Consider the following 17,826-nt stretch of genomic DNA (forward strand, 5'->3'; position numbering starts at 1 on the left):
CTTACCTTGTTACGTCCATATAAGGTAATTGTTCTAAATATAGGTGTTACCTCGTTTTCGTTAGTGGTCAGTCCAGGTGTCTTTGTTACATGTTTTGGCGCTGTTTTTAGTATTCATTCATAGACAGAGCGAAAGGGTGGATGTATATTTTATATCCAGAAGTTTGAAGTCTTGAAGTCTTTCTCCAGATCTGGTGAGTACACATATAGATGTGACAAAGTGTTCTTCTGTAATTGGTTTATGTTAAATTATGATTTTAATGAGATTTTGGATAAAGTAGCATTAATTATATTGTGAAATTGCACTTTTTATAAAATTATCAGAATCTGGATCTCACGTACATGTGTATTCAATCAATACATAGATAACTCTTTTTGAAGTAATGTATACATGTATTTTATCAACATGATGTAAGCTGTGATTTACATGTCTCCTTTACAGAGATAATAGAGTTTTCCATTTAGAACGGATACAGATACAGATCTTCATTCTGTGTAAACCCCCGACCTATAGTTGGGGTAGGTATTTTAATATTGTATATGATAATGTAAACAAGTGCTAATTAATAAGGATAATTGTATTCGATATAATTATGTATAAGTAATTTGTGTAAGTAATTTCAACTATTGATTATGATGAAGTCAGTCATTGTAAAGTTAAAGTATTATTCCTATTTTTGAATAACCTATTGTGTGTGTAGTATCAAATATGTATGCACTGAATGTCCATGTTAGGAATTATATATAAGCGCTGTGTTTCATTATGTAATCAATTGTATTGTGTCTTTGTAGGTTTTTTTTTATTATGTTCCACATATCGTGGAAATAAACATGTGAACAAGAAATCTGCGTCGACTTCGACTTTCATTCAACTTTGTATGTACCATGTGTCTAACAGGAGTCAAAAATTATATGTTAACAGTCAATGTGTTGTATGTACCGTGTGTCTAACAGCAGTCAAAAATCATATGTTAACAGCAAATGTGTTGTATGTACCGTGTGTCTAACAGGAGTCAAAAATCATATGTTACCAGCAAATGTGTTGTATGTACCATGTGTCTAATAGGAGTCAAAAATCATATGTTACCAGCAAATGTATTGTATGTACCGTGTGTCTAACAAGAGTTAAAAATCATATGTTAACAGCAAATGTGTTGTATGTACTGTGTGTCTAACAGGTGTCAAAAATCATACTGTGTGTCTAACAGGAGTCAAAAATCATATGTAAACAGCAAATGTGTTGTATGTACCGTGTCTAACAGAAGTCAAAAATCATATGTTAACAGCAAATGTGTTGTATGTACTGCGTGTCTAACAGGTGTCAAAAATCATCCTGTGTGTCTAACAGGAGTCAAAAATCATATGTAAACAGCAAATGTGTTGTATGTACCGTGTTTCTAACAGGAGTTAAAAATCATATGTTTACAGCAAATGTGTTGTATGTACCGTTTGTCTAACAGGAGTTAAAAATCATATCTTAACAGCAAATGTGTTGTATGTACTGTGTGTCTAACAGGAATCAAAAATCATATGTTAACAGCAAATATGTTGTATGTACTGTGTGTCTAACAGGAATCAAAAATCATATGTTAACAGCAAATGTGTTGTATGTACCGTGTGTCTAACAGGAGTTAAAAATCATATGTTAACAGCAAATGTATTGTATGTACTGTGTGTCTAACAGGAATCAAAAATAATATGTTAACAGCAAATGTGTTGTATGTACTGTGTGTCTAACAGGAATCAAAAATCATATGTTTACAGCAAATGTGTTGTATGTACCGTGTGTCTAACAGGAGTTAAAAATCATATGTTAACAGCAAATGTGTTGTATGTACCGTGTGTCTAACAGGTGTCAAAAATCAGTTGGTGTTCAAAACATGTACCCAAGGGGAATCAAAATGATGTACCACAGGGGAATCAAAATGATGTACCCCAGGGGAATCAAAATGATGTACCACAGGGGAATCAAAATGATGTACCCCAGGGGAATCCTTCACTTTGTATCAAGAGGATTTAAACACCCAGCACCCAAGGAGAGGAGTCAAACACAACGTAACCAAGAGTAACGAAATATCCTGTTTTCCAGGTATATCTAAGGAAAATTAATTACCATGTATCCAAAAACACCAAATGCCCTGTAGCTATGTACAACACAAACTTTGTACAAGAGTCTGTACCAATGGCAAGCCAGTCGTCCTACATTCAAAGAAATCCAAATGCTTTGTATAAAAGGGACATTTAAATGTTTTGTATCTATGAGAGCCAACATTAAATTTCCGGGAGAAGTGAAATGATCCATCCCAAATGGAGTCAAAATCCTTTTCCATGGTCAGCTAAATGCCTCACTTTAATGGGAAGCCAAAACCCTGTTTCCAAGGGGAGGTCAATGCTGTTTCCACAGGAAGCCAAATGTTCAATTTCACAAGGAAAGCAAATTACCATAGATCATTTAGTGATACAATGTTCATGAAGTTAACTCAAATACCATATTATCATGGTAAAGAAAGTTCTTGATCTAAGGTGAGACATATTCCCTATATTCAAGGGAAGGCAAATACGTACAAATGTACCAATCTATGTGTGAGACGAGGGTTGTGTATCCGAGGAAAGGTAAGTACCCTGTATCCAATGCAAACCAAAACACTCCATTATATGACAGGAGATCGGAGAGTAACTATGACACCAGAGGGACCTAACAATTCAAACATTATCATCTCCCCATCATGACACGATCAGCCAACGATCAGCCCGCGACAGCAAGGATCTATCCCGCTGCGGGCTAAAATATCTGCATAAACAATGTAAACACATCCTCAATCAGGGAAATGGACAGTTGTGAGAGGGTCGGAGACTCCCAGGGACCATCACAGCATCACAGCATCCCATGTCTCCAGCTTGTTATTAGCTTTGAGTGGTATCACTGATAATTCAATTGTTTTTGATATGATCTGGTCCCCCCTTGCGATGACTAGCGGGGGATGCCATCACTATCCATCACATGTGATGGTACAAGCACTGCCTAATTTCGTTTATTAGCTAGCTAATGGTTTCTTTTCCCAGAATGTGAATTTGATGAGGACCATTTTATACTCGAATATCTTGTATCGTTGGTGATTTATTTTCTAGCAAGTGTTTTCTGCTTCATTTGCCTGGTGTAATATCATCTTACTGCATCTGTTGGAGGGATGAGTTTGTATCGCCTTTAACATGTCCCAACAATTCTCTACTGCCTTTAACATGTCCCAACAATTCTCTACTGCCTTTAACATGTCCCAACAATTCTCTACTGCCTTTAACATGTCCTAACAATTCTCTACTGCCTTTAACATGTCCTAACAATTCTCTACTGCCTTTAACATGTCCTAACAATTCTCTACTGCCTTTAACATGTCCCAACAATTCTCTACTGCCTTTAACATGTCCCAACAATTCTCTACTGCCTTTAACATGTCCCAACAATTCTCTACTGCCTTTAACATGTCCTAACAATTCTCTACTGCCTTTAACATGTCCTAACAAATCTCTACTGCCTTTAACATGTCCTAACAATTCTCTACTGCCTTTAACATGTCCCAACAATTCTCTACTGCCTTTAACATGTCCCAACAATTTTCTACTGCCTTTAACATGTCCCAACAAATCTGTAGAGCCCAAAACATGTCCCAACAATTCTGGATAGCCCAAAACATGTCCAAACAATTCTGTATCGCCTTTAACATGCCCTCACAATTCTGTATAGCCCAAAACATCCCCAAACAATTCTGTATAGCCCAAAACATGTCCAAACAATTCTGTATAGCCCAAAACATGTCCCCACAATTCTGTATAGCCCAAAGCATGTCCCCACACTAACAGGTGAGCACCTATATAAAACTCCATGAATCTGTGCCAGAGAAAACAGGGAACCAATTAATATCTTGCAATAACATCACTCATTTTGTGTTCCACTAAACATGTTGCCACAAATCAAACAGCGAGTCATTTGTGTTGAACCCTTCGTGAACTCACTAAATAGACTTCCAACGAATCAAAACTTTATACCGTACAACATAGTCTCATACTCTATAACATGTCAAGCTGGAGAGGAAAACCTACATGCTATAAAACGACACCTAAATCGTTGATAAACAGCTTCCACCATATCTCTGTACATATAGATGTCAAGGAGAAGAAATATAAGGAAGCATTTCATTCTCCTGTTACAAAGAGAAGCCACTCAGTGGTCACGTCTAGAGGCCAAGCAATGGTGGTGATACTAATATAGAATGGTTTGTGTACCTGTCCTGTAGCATAATCTGTGACAAATCACCATCACACCTTCCTTCCCTGGGTCCTTGACTACTACAGACCCCACCAGACTATAATTGATGGGGTTAGTAAAACAGAAAGAGCCCTGCCCATACCATTCAAATGTCATCTTATACATTTTACTTCCATATTCTTTTTCATAAACCAGAAAAAGTCTTTGACATGGATGCCCCCCTTACACCCTGTGGTTGACCTATAAATAGCAAGTGACCTTGGCGTTGACCTTGAAAGCCTGAATTATTAAGTCATACCAGGAATCCTCACACCTGACCTCTGTATAAACTTTGATGACAGTCTGAGTCGGTAGAATCATGACAATGAATTGTTGGGGCGAGGGACAGACATGGCTAACACAATTTATGCTCACCTACTTTCAACCATGAAACCCATTTTTACCAAAATTGTGTACTCTTTGCCGTATTGCCACATGCTTAAATAGCGTAGAACTCCATATTTTGTAAGATACATATTTTTTACTAAATTAGCTTCCGAGATTTAATGGTAAATTTGAATTTCTCTCAAATTTTCTCAAATATCTTTGATGTTTTTTGATATTAATTTCAATATCGTTTTTCAACCCATTGAAATTTTAAGTCATTTAGGGCCAACCTAGGGTCATTTTTTCTTAAACAAGAATAATGGTATAGATTAGGTTGACCGTGTAAACAGGTCACACAGCATCATGTAAAGAATGGCAGGACCACATACAAATTGTGTTTCCATAGCATGATCTCAACGTAATTTCTCAAAACCAACATGATTAGGGCCACAGCTCCTAACACTATTTACATTCCATGAAGATTCTCGGATCCACCATTGGGGGACCTCGGACAGAATTATACAATCAATAACCCTATCAACAGTAATCTGTTTTACAAAGGGGATCAAATTTCCTCTCACCAATATTCTCACTATCAAATTGATTTGTAGGCGCCGGTTCTAGGGTTTTTGATTTCCCAATGTACATTTCTACCTTAATTGCCCAAATAATAGTGTCTGCGACCCTCCCCCGGCTCCCTCATTCAACGTCATCACTTTCGGCCTGCCTCCCGATGTCGAGGTGAGATGGTCACACTGATCTGACTGTAGGATCAGACAACACTCGGCCATATACAACAGGTACCTTTGATGATGGACTTCAAGATTATCTCCCCTTATCAAAATCCCACCCAATTACTTTACTGGTTTTAGATTCTACCACAGCATGACAACAAAATCATTGATTAAAGATAGCGAAAAATAATAATTCTAGGAGTATATAAGTAAAATCTTTTAAAGCAATGTCACGAATACTCCAAACTAGCACAACAATGTAATCCACCACTTCATTTCACATGGTTTCAAATACAGAAATTTCCAGAAAAAAAGTTCCTAAAAATATCACAGCGATATTCTGCATAATGAAGAACATGACAAAGGGAAGTAATCTGATAGTGATCCATTCAAGTTGTATCAGCATAGAAACACTTAAGGATCCCTGTCCCACTACACTGACTTTTTTTCCTATATACAGCAACCTCCCCTTAACCAGCTCTGTTTGGATATAACTGTACACAGTTAGACCAAGACACTTCTGTTGTTTAGAACGGTTAAGTATATCAATCTGAAGTCTGGCATTTGAATACCAGGGTCTAGCCCGCCGATTCTTTTTACACTCAAAATGTAGATTTTTCACTTGATTTCATCGTTATTATTTGTCATAAAAGTTCCGCAAGGTATGGTTTTCTTCTGGAAATGATTACACAATACTAATAACAGATTTTGATTCCTCTCAATTTTATTGGGGACAGACAGAATTTTCTATTTGATAAAAACAAGTGTTTACAATTTCATCAGCTAAACACCTGGGGCGAGTAGATTTTATGTCAAGGGTATTTAAAAATCTCAATACTTGCTACGTAAATATAGCTCAGAGTAATTAAAATTTTGCAAAATCTGCCTGTATGCTAGCACTCGCATAACAAAATTGTTCAGCCCTGAAAAAACAACATGTGTGGAAGTCTTGGAAATCAAAACAAGTCTTTGTGGGTTTTATGTGGGATGCTTCTAATCAGCAACTTGTCTTTTATCTAAAGGTAAACCCTCCAGACTGAATGGCTTTCTAACCATCTCTAAAGGTAAACCCTCCAGACTGGCTTTCTAACCATCTCTAAAGGTAAACCCTCCTGACTGAATGGCTTTCTAACCATCTCTAAAGGTAAACCCTCCAGACTGAATGGCTTTCTTACCATCTCTAAAGGTAAACCCTCCAGACTGGCTTTCTAACCATCTCTAAAGGTAAACCCTCCAGACTGAATGGCTTTCCAACCATCTCTAAAGGTAAACCCTCGTGACTGAATGGCTTTCTAACCATCTCTCAATGTAAAACCCTCCAGACTGAATGGCTTTCTAACCATCTCTCAATGTAAAACCATCCAGACTGAATGGCTTTCTAACCATCTCTAAAGGTAAACCCTCCAGACGGAATGGCTTTCTAACCATCTCTAAAGGTAAACCCCCCAGACTGAATGGCTTTCCAACCATCTCTAAAGGTAAACCCTCCAGACTGAAGGGCTTTCCAACCATCTCTAAAGGTAAACCCTCCAGACTGAATGGCTTTCTTACCATCTCTAAAGGTAAACCCTCCAGACTGGCTTTCTAACCATCTCTAAAGGTAAACCCTCCTGACTGAATGGCTTTCTAGCCATCTCTAAAGGTAAACCCTCCAGACTGAATGGCTTTCTAACCATCTCTCAATGTAAAACCCTAGCCAAGAAAAAGTTTAATGATATTATATAGCTGAATTGGAAAACCCTAGATAATGGAGTTACGATTCCCATAAATCCTGATAGTCTTGACCAACAGCCAACCTCTACAAACGTTGTCTTCTCTCTGCACCAGTCTCTCATTTCCGTGACCTCGGCATCAAAATCAATAATCAGGAAATGAAAATTTTACTCCAAGGTAGCAACTGAGTTGGTGAACTCACCAAGATTGACAGCCATGCAATTAGCCAATCAATTTCAAAAACTAGATTCCTGGCCTGTGTAAACACAAGGTCTAGAGTCGGAATTAGCACAGACTGAAAAGTTGGATGAAAAACCTAAGTTGGATGAAAAACCTGTCAAACATCACAGCACAGACTGAAAAGTTGGATGAAAAACCTGTCAAACGTCACAGCACAGACTTAAAAGTTGGATGAAAAACCTGTCAAACGTCACAGCACAGACTTAAAAGTTGGATGAACTAGAACTGCCGTCTATGGTCTAACTAATACCCCCGCGTTCTGGCTGCTTGTTGTCCCTGTAGGGGCTAAATAAACAAGGCAAAAAGTATATAGAAAGATCAAGAGTCATGAAAAAGTCTTCCCTCAGATGTCGTATCGACAGACCGATAGAAAAGACAAACACCACTAGTGTGACCTTTGACTCGATGACCTCAGAACTTTGTCACAATGTAGCTTGCATCAATTTATTAAGGTATATGTGTATACAAAATACCTTCCGTTTCCGAGATATTTAGCCATTTCGGTAGCGTAATTCATTCGTGGTCTTTGACCTTTCAAAAACGCGGAAAGTTGAAACTTGACAAAAAAACACTTATATATGTTAAAAGTTATTGCTTCTAGTATTACCATACCGAATTTGGAAGGATTAAATAAAAAAGTTCTTGCATTTTCTATACAATGTCATGGTCTAGAGAAGGTTTATGAACCAAGGGCCATAACTTTGTGAAAAGGGGAGATAACCCAATGAAAAGTGCTTTCTGCACATCTCCAAGCTGCAAGGACTTTCATCAGCAAATTTCATTAAAATCCATCCAGTAGTTTAGGAGTACACTGTACTACATTGCGTCCACAGACGGACATCCTGCTTCCAGGACCCCCCCTTCGTTGCGGGGGTATAAAAACCTGTCAAACGTCACAGAACACAAGGTTGTCTATATCACATGCACATTGTTACATTTCTACATTACGTTTCTAGTTTTATCAAGTTGAAATTCAGTTTTTACTTGGTGACTGTTGTTTTCCTCCGCTATCAATCTTCGGTAATCACTGTTAAAATCAAGAGGTCTGGTAATTTATTTTTCAATAAAACCCTCAGCACTTTCTCAGATAACCCCTCACACATACATCACAGCATAAAGTATCTGAATCTCAAAAAAAACACAAGGAATGGGTCAATTTTTGTTTTTTTTTGTTAATCTTCAATCTAAATATCCCAAAGCACAGACAGAAACTTTATCCAGCCAGACAATTTGCCATTTCAAAAACTGAACAGTGTACTGACAGTTCTAGACATAGCAATAAAGACCTCCAAGGCTCTGCTGTAACATTAGGCCTCAGCCAACATATCATGCACATTTTTTACTTTGAAAACTATTGTCAATAAACACTGACATTTTGATGAATTTTCTATATAAATCCTACATGCCCAGGAAATATTTTTTCTTGTAATGACACTGTGTGGTCTATATATTAAAGCATGTATCCGTCTCTGTCTGAAAGTCTACCAATCACCCATCAGTCTCATGTAGACCAGCTTCTCCTGTAGTTTCCTCAGCCCAACACTACTTCTTTAGTAAAACATTATAATCTTAGCAAAAATCATCATAAATGCAGGTGTCCAAAGAACAATATAATCTCGGAAACAGATATCTTAGGCAAAGAATGTAATCTAGAGAACAGATATCCTAAATACAATGTAATCTAGAAAACAGATATCCGAACAGATATCCTAAATTAAATGTAATCTAGAATACATATATCTGAACAGATATCCTAGGCATAAAATGTTATCTACAGAACAGATATCTGAACAGATATCCTAGGCATAAAATGTAATCTAGAGAACAGATATCTGAACAGATATCCTAAATTAAAATGTTATTAGAATACATATATCTGAATAGATATCCTAGACATAAAATGTAATCTAGAGAACAGATATCTCAACAGATATCCTAAATTAAATATAATCTAGAATACATATATCTGAATAGATATCCTAGACATAAAATGTAATCTAGAGAACAGATATCCTAAATTAAATATAATCTAGAATACATATATCTGAACAGATATCCTAAATTAAATATAATCTAGAATACATATATCTGAACAGAAATCCTACATTAAATATAATCTAGAATACATATATCTGAACAAATATCCTAGACATAAAATGTTATCTAGAGAACAGATATCTGAACAGATATCCTAAATTAAATATAATCTACAATACATATATCTGAACAAATATCCTAGACATAAAATGTTATCTAGAGAACAGATATCCTAAATACAATGTTATCTAGAGGCTTAATGGAAACTGATATCCTTAGTAGAACATATGGCTTAAGAGAAACCCTGACAGATATCCTAAGTAGAACATATGGCTTAACTGTAACCCTGACAGATATCCTAAGTACAACATATGGCTTAAATGAAACCCTGACAGATATCCTAAGTAGAACATATGGCTTAAGAGAAACCCTGACAGATATCCTAAGTAGAACATATGGCTTAGCGGTAACCGTGACAGATATCCTAAGAACGACATATGGCTTAGCAGAAACCCTGACAGATAACCTTAAGTACAACATATGGCTTAACGGTAACCGTGACACATTTCCTAAGTACAACATATGGCTTAACTGTAACCCCGACAGATATCCTAAGTACATCATATGGCTTACTAGAAACCCTGACAGATATCATAGGAACCATATATGGCTTAACTGTAACCCTGACAGATATCCTAAGTACAACATTAGGCTTAACGGTAACCGTGACAGATATCCTAAGTACATCATATGGCTTACTAGAAACCCTGACAGATATCATAGGAACCATATATGGCTTAACTGTAACCCTGACAGATATCCTAAGTACAACATTAGGCTTAACGGTAACCCTGACAGATATCCTAAGTACAACATATGGCTTAACAGTAACCCTGACAGATATCCTAAGTACAACATATGGCTTAACTGTAACCCTGACATATATGCTAAATACAACATATGGTTTAACTGTAACCCTGACAGATATCCTAAATACAACATATGGTTTAACGGTAACCCTGACAGTTATCCCAAGAACAACATATGGTTTAACTGTAACTCTGAGAGATATACTAATAACAACATATGGTTTAAATGTAACCCTGACAGATATCCTAAGTAGAACATATGGCTTAAGAGAAACCCTGACAGATATCATAGGAACCATATATGGCTTAACTGTACCCCTGACAGATATCCTAAGCACAACATATGGTTTAATGGAAACTCTGACAGATATGCTAAATACAACATATGGTTTAACGGTAACCCTGACAGTTATCCCAAGAACAACATATGGTTTAATGGAAACTCTGACAGATATGCTAAATACAACATATGGCTTAACGGTAACCCTGACAGTTATCCTAAGACAATGTAATACGGGGAAGAAAAATAATGATTCACAAATGTTTGAAGTACAATGTAATCAAGTGAAGAAATATGATCATAGCTTTCTTTAAGCTTTATGCCTTATTCAATCTATTATATATTGATATTAATTGTCTATGTCATTATTCACAATCTTCGCTTTAATAAATACTTATTACAAAGATGTCTGTATCATGGAGTGTGATGTATAACTCTGTGTGCTTTGATGAAGTGTTGCGACACATATGTAGACATGGAGGAAATGGAAATCTACTCAGGGCTGAAGTATTTTGAGTCAGAACCAATGTAAGGCAAGGTTCTTCTCCCCAAGGGTACAATCTACATATCCCCAATTCCTACATTATGATTGACTGTCTTTCCAATTATTTTGGTAAAAATTGACAATGACACTATAAATGCAACAACACATTTGCAAAGAAGCATTTAAATTAATCAAGAAAACTTTTTGAATGACAACAGAAAATGTACAATATCCCAGAAAACATATAGCATACCAAATATGGCATTTCAAAAACTGAAGCAGTCTGCAAAACGTTCACAGCAAAGCTTGTTCTCTTATTGGTATTTGCATGAGGTGATGTCAGTTGCCCGCTGTGTTCCAGCATTTGATTTTCTTCAGCTGATGAAAATGACAATATAATGATGACATGTATTACACCAAGATGACGTCACATTTCATAATGTCAGCCAAGAATCAAAGCTACTTAACATTTTCATCACTGATGATATTGCAGTTAATATTTCAAATAATTTATAGTTCCTTAACTTCAGGTCGCTGACGTTGATCATATAAGACACATGGTCTCACATAAGTTCCCTGAATATGTAGAAGTATAAAAACCTAAGGGTCTGTCTTTATCAAGGCAACAAAACAGACACAGGGCATAAGTTCCTCCTTCATGTGATGAGCTCTGTCTGGATATGCCTGCCATTGGTAAAATTAATTCAGAACTGATCATGAGTTTGGCTGAAAATAGCAAACATCGACTAAGTATTGGTGAAATATGGTTACACCACTTCACATACAAGTTTTACCTGATAAACCTTTGGATTCAAGAATTGTGTAGACTTACTTGAGTCTGCCATCAGCAGCGGCAGCGCCCCCCTGGATGATCTTTGTGATGAATATTGCCGGGTCCTCGCCAATGTGTGGGTTGTCACTGCCACCAGCAATACTGAACCCCAGACCGGTGTTCCCCTGGAAACATTAAGGTTGAACATAGGGGTCAATTATACAAAGGTCAATCACACAAGTCAGTTACACAAAGGTCAATCACACAGGTCAATTATACATAGGTCAATCACACAGGTCAATTATACATAGGTCAATCACACAGGTCAATTATACAAAGGTCAATCACACAGGTCAATTATACATAAGGCAATCACACAGGTCAATTATACATAGGTCAATTATACAAAGGTCAATCACACAGGTCAATTATACAAAGGTCAATCACACAGGTTAATTATACATAAGGCAATCACACAGGTCAATTAAACATAGGTCAATTATACAAAGGTTAATCACACAGGTCAATTAAACAAAGGTCATTCACACAGGTAATTTATAAAAAGATTAATCAGACAAAGGTCTCCGAGACCAAGGTCAACCACAAAAATCAATTTTACAAAGGTCAACATCCAAATTGTGTGAGAAAAACAATTTACCAACTGTCGTTATTTTTTAATTTTTTTATATGTTTAAAACAACATTAAATGTTTTTAGTAATTTCCTACCAAACCATTGTTCCCTAACTTTTGGTAGCACTGTTACCAGAGAAGATATGGTTATGTGCCTGGATAATTTTATGTCTAAACAATTTAGAACCTATGAATGAATATGTCGACTAATACCCATGTGTTTCTATGTATCAGCAAGTTAATGGAAACATCAATTTCAGTTTGCATGGACTTTTCTCAACAACCTAATTTTGTTATAAAAATAAAATTATTGATCTCATTTCTCACCAATAACAGGGGGAAATGAGCCCCCTTTCTGGTAAATGTCAGGCATGTATATAAGTTTATTGAAACTCTCTGAAAAATTGTGCACTCATCAAAACATAATTATACAGGCATGGAACATAAACAAGGCCTAAAATTGTTTCCCGTACTAATTGTATCAGCACTTCGTGTGTGAACGTAGATATATACACATATACAGTGTTTTCGGTGATAATGGAGCCATTTACTGCTGTTTTCCCATATCTATCAGACTTAACTATTAAAGTCCAATTTTCAACAGTTACCATTTATATTTAAACACAGGCCATCATTGATGCATACATCTCCTGAAAATTTTATTATGTCTTATGAATTGGAAGGTCCACAGGTGAATCTCTGTACCAATGACAGGGAGGCAATCAGAACACCAGCAATTCATCATAGACCAAGGAGGTAATCAGAACAGCAATGACTGGACGGTAATGACTAATGTCTGCCCATTTAAAAATAGTGAAAGGCAGGGGACATAATTTGTCACATACATCACTTGCAAGTGATTTAAAAGTGTTTTTGGTAAATTGGTTTCTGAATCTACAGATTCTGATGTGTTATAAAGCTGAGGGTATATTTTCCCCCCATATGACTTGAATTTTCAACTTCAGTCAGTTACAGTGTGTCCATAAAAATGATTGGGTGTATTTGTAAGTAACTGGGGTCATACTGTTACACCAATCATTGTGTAGTAACTGGGGTCATACTGTTACATCAATCATTGTGTTGTAACTGGGGTCATACTGTTTCACCAATCATTGTGTAGTAACTGGGGTCATACTGTTACACCAATCATTGTGCAGTAACTGGGGTCATACTGTTACACCAATCATTGTGTAGTAACAGGGGTCATACTGTTACACCTATCATTGTGTATTAACTGGGGTCATACTGTTACATCAATCATTGTGTTGTAACTGGGTTCATACTGTTACACCAATCATTGTGTAGTAACTGGGGTCATACTGTTACACCAATCATTGTGTATTAACTGGGGTCATACTGTAACATCAATCATTGTGTTGTAACTGGGTTCATACTGTTAAACCAATCATTGTGTAGTAACTGGGGTCATACTGTTACACCAATCACTGTGTAGTAACTGGGGTCATACTGTTACACCAATCATTGTGTATTAACTGGGCCCGGGTCATACTGTTACACCAATCATTGTGTATTAACTGGGGTCATACTGTTACACCAATCATTGTGTAGTAACTGGGGTCATACTGTTACACCAATCATTGTGTAGTCCTAGTCTACCTTTCCCCTACTATACTATCATTCTGACAGTCTGTATTGCTTTAAGCCAATGCCAAGAACTCTGACCAAGCTCATTGCTGATCTGTTAAAATGAAAGGTCACAATAGTTTCCTTCATCTGTTAACTATCTTTTTTTAATGACATAAAGCAATCTAATGCACAGTATATAGCTACAGTTCACACAATAATCTCAGGCGCTGCCTTATCAGGTGTTAACTACTAGTCCTAAGTCACATAGGTAATACATCCACATGTATGAGTGTCTAAGGCATATAGGTGTTCTATTTTGCTGTGGGACCATGTTTCTTGAAGAAAAGAGTCTGTAGCACCCACCCAGTCCTTAAAACTCCACCAAGGTTATTTGGAGCTGTCTTGGAGAGGGGGAACAAACTGCCATGCTAAAACTATACTGACTTCACACATTGCAGTCTGCATGGAAGGCTGGTATGTTAACCATTCTGACAAAATCACAAAGAGGTACCCATGTGTGGTGAGCTGACTGACAAAGGTCACCAGAATGTTACATTTGAGGCACTACAACAAGAAGTGTGTTTTACAGGAGAGTTAGTTTTTACCTGACTCTGATTGTATCATTGTGGACTACTTACCCTCTCAAGTGGAATCTCCTCATACTCCCAGTCTCCACCACCGTTCATCTGAAACAGGGAAAAACCTTACTGTGAAAAACTTATATCACATATCAATAGCGTAAAATGTTCGCCCTTTGCCAGTAAAATCCACATTTGCCCAGTTTTAATTGAGCCTTTCACATTTAATTACTATGCATATTATGTTGTTTATGTTGATGAATTCATTACAGAGGGTGAAAGAGGCAAACATTGAATTGCAGTGAAATTTTTTCTGTATACAGTATATATCAACATTCTACAGCTAATTAGTGCTAACACTACAACTAAACTGCAAACACCTTTATTTGTATCCCTTGTAAATAGTCAAGTAGCTTCATAGTGTCTAGGTCATAGCTGCTAGTCCCAAGGTCATAACAAAGCTGAGTAAACTTGTGATACTAGCCATAAATGCCAAGGTCATAACGAGGTCAACTAATTGTAATAGTCAAGGTCATAGCTGTGAGTCTCAAGGTCATAACAAAAACAATTCAACTTCTGATGTCAAGGTCATAACTGTGAATACCAAGGTCATATCAAAAGCGATTCAACTTCTGATGTCAAGGTCATAACTGTGAGTCCCAAGGTCATAACAAAAACAATTCAACTTCTGATGTCAAGGTCATAACTGTGAGTCCCAACAAGGTCATAACAAAAACGATTCAACTTCTGATGTCAAGGTCACAACTGTGAGTCCCAAGGTCATAATAAAAACGATTCAACTTCTGATGTCAAGGTCACAGCTATGAATCCAAAGGTCATTACAAAGCCAATTTGTTGTGCTTTCAAGATCATAACCATGAGTTCCAAGGTCATAATAAAGCATTCATGCCATTCCTTTGTTACTTTAGAATATGAATGGCCTCAGAACCCATTTCTTAAACAAAACTTGTGAAAACAGTGTAACTATTACGAGTACCAACAGTAGAGGCCCCACGTGCTTGAGATTTTACTCAACTTTGAGATGATTCATACAAGCACAGCGAAGTTTGTGAAACCTCAGGCCACTTTGTCAATGGGGGAGCATGCCTACCATCGTGCCACACTACCCTACCCAGGGCTAGAACAGGTCGGTGATGTATCTGCCCTACAGAGGCTGTTCTGACGGTCAGTCAGGATGGATGAGACTAATCCATAAGGAGGAGTACAGACAGGGCTAATCCTAGGACCGGGGACAGACAGGGTGTTGATTATCTCGACCCTCAGACAGCCCACTAAAACATACACCTCTCATACATCTACTCCAGACAAAGCCCAACATAGAATGCTAATTACTGCTGGTTTCTCAGGACAAAACACAATTTCTCTTCACAACACCAAGATTCCTGCTTGGTCTTTGTGCATACAACACATTGATCCCTACTGAATCCCTGTACATTAAAATACCCTCAAAGTTATCTTCATGACTCACATATTCCTCCCTAGTTCTCTCACCACATACAGATTCCAGCTATTCTCTGTAAAACAAATAGATCCTGCCTGCTTCATTTTATAGCACAAATTCCAGCTATATTCCTCGAACAACACCAATACCCTTATAGTTATCTTTGTGACACACATATTCCTCCCTAGACCCTAACTGTCTCCACAACATTAAGATTCCTGTCTAGCTCTTCACATCACAAGACAGAGATCCCTGCCTTTTTCTCTTCACAAGACAAATCCCTGCAGTTCTTCACAACATAGAGATCCCTTTCTAGTTCTCTTCACAACACAGAGATCCCTGCCTTTTTCTCTTCACAAGACAAATCCCTGCAGTTCTTCACAACATAGAGATCCCTTCCTAGTTCTCTTCACAACACAGAGATCCCTGCCTAGTTTTTTTCACAACACAGAGCTCCCTGCCTAGTTCTCTTCACAACACAGAGCTCCCTGCCTAGTTCTCTTCACAACACAGAGCTCCCTGCCTAATTCTTTTCACAACATAAATATTCATGCTTAGTTTTCTTCACAACACAAATATCCATGCCTAGTTTTCTTCACAACACAAATATCCATGCCTAGTTTTCTTCACAACACAAATATCCATGCCTAGTTTTCTTCACATTACAAATTTCCATGCCTAGTTTTCTTCACAACACAAATATATATCCATGCCTAGTTCTCCTCACAACACAAATATCCATGCTAAGTTTTCTTCACAACACCAATATCTATGCCTAGTTCTTTTCCCAACATAGATTTTTGCCTTTCTTTACAACAAAATGTCTTCATTACCTCTGAATAATCTACCAACTACGGTGCACAATGGAATCATATATAAATGTAATACTTGTCTGACGATAAGCCGTCAACACATTAAGTTAGAAATTATCACAAATCCTTGTCTTTCTACGAGACTCGTCAACAAGTTCGTACAGCAACAGTGCATTCCCTGACAATGGTCTGAAAGCCAAACGACAATAAAGGTCTTACTAGGTCGGCAAACTCATCATAACGGTCCAAGATTAATACGCAATTTTGCTTTTATTGTATCAAACCTCTTAACACATCATTGCCTCATTTACACTGTCTGATATGATACAATGAAAATGATATAAAACGGTATCTGTCATCAATGTAGTCTAGATTATTATTGCAGAGCAATGCACTTGTCAGAAAAGTTTGAGAAGATTACACCAGTAACTGAATCGACACCGTTTCTCAACAAAATAATTTTCAGAAAACATCAGGAGTACTTAAATTTAGCAAAAGGATTTTCAAAGCACTTCAGACAATTTCGTCCTGCGAGTCAAACAAAAGAATACTGTCTATCTGTGATTTCATATGATGAGTTAATGGATGATTGTCAATAAAGTTCATCTCTTGGGTCAGATTACTAGTAGTACAACAATCTTTAGTCCAAGGTCCTTATTCCAGTCTGTAGCTATAGTCATGTCGGAACAAGGTTCTAATTCCAGTCTGTAGCTATAGTCATGTCAGAACAAGGTCCACATTCCAGTCTGTAGCTATAGTCATGTCGGAACAAGGTCCACATTCCAGTCTGTAGCTATGGTCATGTCGGAACAAGGTCCACATTCCAGTCTGTAGCTGTAGTCATGTCGGAACAAGGTCGGCATTCCAGTCTGTAGCTATAGTCATGTCGGAACAAGGTCCACATTCCAGTCTGTAGCTATAGTCATGTCGGAACAAGGTCCACATTCCAGTCTGTAGCTATAGTCATGTCGGAACAAGGTCCACATTCCAGTCTGTAG

General features: G+C 37.3%; 1 protein-coding gene across 5 annotated transcripts in view; it reads right to left on the reverse strand.

Moving 5' to 3' along the window:
• Positions 1-17,826, reverse strand: part of LOC110465311 (disks large homolog 1-like) — a 243,433-nt gene that overhangs the window by 133,621 nt on the left and 91,986 nt on the right. For all 5 annotated transcript variants that reach the window (XM_021521034.1, XM_021521036.1, XM_021521035.1 and 2 more), the window contains 2 exons: positions 14,615-14,662; positions 11,819-11,943 (listed from right to left, as the gene is read on the reverse strand). In XM_021521034.1, coding sequence (XP_021376709.1) covers positions 11,819-11,943; positions 14,615-14,662 — 173 coding nt within the window. The remainder of the gene's footprint in view (positions 1-11,818; positions 11,944-14,614; positions 14,663-17,826) is intronic.

The sequence above is a fragment of the Mizuhopecten yessoensis genome, unplaced genomic scaffold, assembly GCF_002113885.1.
Source record: "Mizuhopecten yessoensis strain PY_sf001 unplaced genomic scaffold, ASM211388v2 scaffold11069, whole genome shotgun sequence".
In the NCBI taxonomy this organism is placed as follows: Eukaryota; Metazoa; Mollusca; class Bivalvia; order Pectinida; family Pectinidae; genus Mizuhopecten; species Mizuhopecten yessoensis.